This window comes from Lampetra fluviatilis, chromosome 25 (genome assembly GCF_964198595.1).
Source record: "Lampetra fluviatilis chromosome 25, kcLamFluv1.1, whole genome shotgun sequence".
In the NCBI taxonomy this organism is placed as follows: Eukaryota; Metazoa; Chordata; class Hyperoartia; order Petromyzontiformes; family Petromyzontidae; genus Lampetra; species Lampetra fluviatilis.
Window position 1 is genome coordinate 12,081,321 of NC_136299.1, and position 5,594 is coordinate 12,086,914.

Consider the following 5,594-nt stretch of genomic DNA (forward strand, 5'->3'; position numbering starts at 1 on the left):
GTGACAGCGAGAGAGAGAGGAGGCTGCATTTACGTTTTGTCATTGCTAAAAGTGACTTGTTGTTGACGCAGGCAGCCAGGGCTGAATGTGAGATGGCTGTGTTTGCGTGATGTTATTGATGAAGTTGGTTGGTGTCGATACAGGCGGCCGTGGCTGTAATTGGGCTTTGAATTGAGTGAGAAGTTGGACGGCCGTTCTATGATCAGAATTCATGTTCGCGTGATATTCCCGACGAACAAGACGGGTTATTGCACATCCGATGTATTTTAATGTTGATGTTCAAATGCACTGATCTAATTCTACGTAACAAGGCAGATGCTGCAGTTTGCATTGTGAACACTGCTGTACACTGTGGCTCATCGACACAAGTGGCGCGGTGAGGCTGTGGATGGAGACCGCGTGGGAAATTTGTTTTGGTCGCGTAAATATCGCCACGTGTGCTCAATGCGTATTTGTCGGAAACGCGTGAGGTTTTACGCGATGCTCCCACTCACGCTGCAAATGCATGGCCGTGAACAAAACATAAAAACATAAACACGCACGACGGCATTCCTTGACTACGATAGCATATTCCATTCGTCTTCCGTGGACCGTGTCACGACGCCGCCATGCCTCTCGCCAGAGGCTTGCTGCATCCGTCCCTCGTCGAGGAGAAGGGGGAACACACGAAGAAGAAGCGTCTCGTGCAGAGCTCCAACTCCTCATTCACGGAATGTGGAATACGAAGGTCACCACCGTGTCTATCCATGCCCAGACGGCGGGGGCGCTGTGCGTGGGCTGCTGTACGTTGCTGTGCCAGCCCACGTGGGACAGCGGGGAAAGAGCCACTCACTGACGCTCCTTCAGTCTCTAACGACCTCACGACCGTACTTTAACATTTAAGTTATAGAGAATTAAATGGGGGTCACAAGACAACCGGACCACCCTGTACACGGGGGGGGGGGGGGAAGTGATGGCGCTGTTGGAGGAAGTGGTGGCGACCTGAGGTCAATTTCCGACCACCGGATGACATCATCAACAAAGTGAAATCGGAACCAGGCCAACGTTCCCCCTTCACCAATTTGCGCTCACAAACGTGGTGAAGTATGGTCAAGCAACACCCAGAACTGACAATCGACAAAGGACTGTAAATTGTTGTTAACTTTGGCGACATCAACATTTTGGATTTCAGTTTATAATTATAAGCATGGACTCTAATATAATTTGCAAGGCTGCACATTCAATTTACGAAATTGAAGCTCTCTTACTTTACCGTCTAGAACATATTTAGGATTTACATCAGTCAATATTCATCAGAAAATATTTTAATGTTATTTTATTCTTACATATGGGTTATATATTTTAAATATGAACACTTGCCCTCAGTAGTTAATACAGATTCAGGATGTGAACAAACTTTTACCAGATACAATTGAACAGGAAACCGCATTCATTCCAAGGCGTGCTTGTCATCACGCATATTATTGCTTCATACCCTGAGTGAAAAAAAAATGTCAAAGTTCTTTCCTGATAAATGAGCATTGAGGCAATGCTTGTTGTCTCCCGTTGACAGCTCTGAGCCAGTGGTAGTAATGCCACGGGACTCTGCCAGGGACGCATGTCTCTCTATCGGACAACCAACTGTTGACTTTCCCATTATGTGGTAGACATTTTATCGACCCCAGAGGGTTTATGGGCTGAGTTAATCTCCAAACTAGATATATTTCTAGATTTGAAGCTTTCGTGACTGCAAGGATTCATATTCTTGGGTTTTTTCGGTAAAGTCACGTAGGTAAAAAATAAAAAAATTATAACAGTAAAATAAAATAACAATCGTCGTGATTTTTATTTTACTTTTATTAATTTTAATTTTTTACCTACGTGACTTTACCGAAAAAACTGGATATAAACACGCAACTTTTGGACTGTGACCCACTCTGGTGATAAGACTCCCTTTAATTGCATACATTCCGAGTGAGTTGACAGAGCAGATGGGGACACGATTAAGATATGGAGGGAGATAAGAGAAATGTAGACACATTGTAGAGAGGTGGTGAGATGAGATAAGAATTGTATACAATATAGAGATTATGTAATTAGCTTGTTATTAACCATATTAATTTTAACCATCTTTGTGCACCTGGAAATTCAGTGCGCTGCATCAGCTGAATCTGCACTTCAAATACCCGCCATGATGTCACCAACTGCCAAATAATGGGCACCTTGGTCTAAACATGTCTAAATGGGTCTAAATAGGTCATTACTAATGACCCATTTAGATCAGGTGGGTAATGAGTCATAACCCATTTAGACCAAGTACTCATCCATTGGCAGTAGGTGACATCCTGGCGGGAATTTAAAATACAGTCAGCTGATGCAGCTTGAGCGAAACGTTATAATTTGGTGTTAAACTCAGTCGTGAAAATTCTTAAGCAACCGGTGAGCGTTATTGGTCAGAATCAGATCATTACATTGGCAAATATAAATAATATTATTGAAAAAGTGAAAATCTTGTCAGGTGGTGGAGAGTTTGTATAAGGCTACTTCATGAACCAACCAACAAACAAATATGGAGCTTAGTGTTAGCTTGCTATGCTTATTCGCATTTGAATTTTGGCAGATTTTTTATGAATTTCTATTGATATCATTAATCTAAGGCCCCTTGATCCACTTAGGCTACTAAGCTTTGACTTGGTTTGCTAATGCCTGAAGCCACGACAGCTTCTTACCGTTCAACATTCCGTTGAAACATGATCTTCCCTACATAGCGAAAGACCGCACCTGCCAGTCTCCTCCCACTCTACTGGTCACGATTTGGATTCGCTTTATGAGTCAGGATTGAGACAAGCCCAGCCTCCGAAGCGTCACTGCTCGTCAGCCCCATCAGCTGCCTACGTAGGAGTACAACGCCCTGTTCCCTCCTTATTTGAAGATTGGAACCAATTCTGAGAAGCGTCTCTGAACATCGCACCATCACCACGAACATTTACAAGAAGTTTGATTGAGTTTTGCCTCACACACGGGCGGTCCTTATTTGAGTCAAGATACCCCCGATAATTATTGAGAATTCATGGGCCGTTGGAGACCAATCGAATTTTAGGAAGGAAAATTCCACGAAACTCGCACTGCCAAATCGAGTGGGTGGGAAGAGCAAGCATTGTGGCCAAGATAAGTGATCTGGGTTATTCTCCCACATAAGAAGGAGCCCTGTGTAATAAGTGGAAGTTAAGGGTGCCACTTGACACCACCATGGCAAGCGAGGCAGTTCTGCGGTACGCCAACACCAGCACTAACGCGAGCAACGACCATAAATGTATTACTCTGACAGACAACAGCACGCTGCAGTGGCTTCAGGGGGACAGCTCTCAAATAGTGCAGCCGATAATCTACATCATCGTCATCATCGTCAGCCTGCCGGTCAACGCTGCTGCCCTGTGGTTCCTCGTGAACCCCACGGTGAACGTGAAGCGCACGCCCTCCACCGTGTTCACCAAGAACCTGGCCGCCGTTGACCTCCTCTACCTGCTCTTCCTCCCGCTCGCCATCGCCTACAACTTCAACGGCAACGACTGGCGCTTCGGCACCGTCCTGTGCCACGTCGTGGTGTCGCTCACCTACCTCAACGCGCACTGCTCCATCTTCCTGCTCACCTGCATCAGCGTGGACCGCTACCTCGCCCTGGTGCATCCGGTCAAGTCGCGCCCGTGGAGGACCCCGAGGTACGCGGCCGCGCTGAGCGCCGTCATGTGGGCGCTGATGGTCCTTTCCATCGTGCCGGCCGTCACCGTGCAGCTGGTGACGTGCGTCAAGGGTCCGAACTTCGGACCGGTCACCACCTGCTTGGATGTTTTCACAAAGCAGGACGGACTGTTTCTGGCCAAGTATTCGCTGGGGTTCTTCTTCTTGGCCTTCCTCGTGCCGTTTGCTGTCACGGCGTTTTGCTACGTGGCCATCGTGCTCTCATTGAGGCGGCGCACGCGCGAAGGTGCCCATCTCAGGGTCGAGATGAGGAAGTCCATCTTCCTATGCGCCACGGTTCTCACGGCCTTCTGCCTGTGCTTCGTGCCCACCAACGCCACTTTGTTCACGCACGTCCTGCGCATACTGCTGAAAGGCAACACGTCCCTCTACAAGGTCTACAAGATCTGCTTGGCTCTGGCGAGCCTTAACACCTGCCTGGACTCTTTCGTCTATTACACGATCTCCAAGCCCTTCCGTCTGAAGGTTCGAGGCCTCTTGTGCTGCTGCGTGACCGCGAAAGAGCCCCTGGGAGATGATGACAAATCTGAAAAAGGCACGTCTTCATAACCACGTGTGCAACACGAAAATGTATCATAAACATGCATGTTGTTGAAGTAAACATTGTTAGTTGTCAGTGATGTGTATGTCACACAAAAGTGAAAGCTTTAGATCATATTTCTCTTGCCTGTTTAGCGTTGTTTACATGACTACGTAAGCCTGTTTCCATTTCCCCCAGTGTGTAAAGGGGTTTACAGGTTGCTCCATTCATAGAGGCCCCACAAAATAGTGAGAAATTAGAGAAACCTTTATTTCAAAGCCTCTACAAGTCTCCCACCAATCTCAATATGCGTGTACACTCATTCAATACTCATACACTATCCGAGATAAGAGAGGAAGCCATCGCTTTCACAATCATCAGTCAAATATTGATAAGAGTAACTCTATAAATCAGTAAAATATCTAGAAATCAATCACCCTATAGCTTGTGCACAAATGTCCGTTATGAATGATCTCCAGTATCCAGATAGGATATGCTATTAGACATAGTATAAAGGATATGTTTGCGCCCTGACGATCTTATGTTAACATTAAACAATAATGCGAAGACTTTATTTGTGTAGTTTATTTTAACCAGAATATGTATGTTGAACTTATTTCGCACGTAGCCAACCCTGCTAATCGGCGGTGTGGATTGCTTTGCAAAGCAACGGTCAGTCCGGCTTCAATAAAAGACACGGCCACAATTTCCACACGAGGGTCTAAACGTGGTTAATTATCTTGCTGAACAATTGCAATGACTCATGATGACCGATAGATTGTTGGGCGAGACAATCAGGGTGAGGCTATAGAGGAGCATGTTCGTTCACGTAGCGCTGGAGTGGCTTCCTGTGATCAGAATGCGTCGGGGAAGGGCAACACCCAACGCTTGGCTAGCCAGTGTTGCTCATAGAGCATGACTTCCTGCCCAGTGCAACAACAACAACAACAACCCATTACGGTATATGTTTAGATGGCGTCAAGTCAACATGCTGCATTACTCGGCCATAAACAAATACTACATACCAATTCCGGATGTACTTATGGGTCAGCTTAAGTTTATCAAACCTGATAATTGTTTTTTACCCTTTTATCTGGCAACAAAACTGACACCTTTTTTACAAGGAGTCATGTTTGCATCGACCACAATACCTGCAGTCAGAATGCAAACAAAAAAACATAACGCTTATAATGTATGCACTGTCCTTGAAGTTGATTGGTCCACACCCGAGACAGCTTTCCTTAGAGCCTAGTCTCACATGGTGTTGGACGAGATGACGCCAAAAGGCCCATCAAACCTGCGCAGTGTACTGCAATAAAGTTCAACGCAATACGGT

General features: G+C 46.0%; 1 protein-coding gene across 1 annotated transcript; it reads left to right on the plus strand.

The window, feature by feature from the left end:
* The first annotated feature begins 3,040 nt into the window (after positions 1–3,040).
* LOC144941917 (S-geranylgeranyl-glutathione receptor P2RY8-like) lies at positions 3,041–5,322 on the plus strand. The gene has a single exon (XM_078868418.1). It carries the CDS (start codon positions 3,229–3,231, stop codon positions 4,285–4,287), a length of 1,059 nt encoding a protein of 352 aa, XP_078724544.1. The 5' UTR covers positions 3,041–3,228; the 3' UTR covers positions 4,288–5,322.
* The last annotated feature ends 272 nt before the right edge of the window (positions 5,323–5,594 follow it).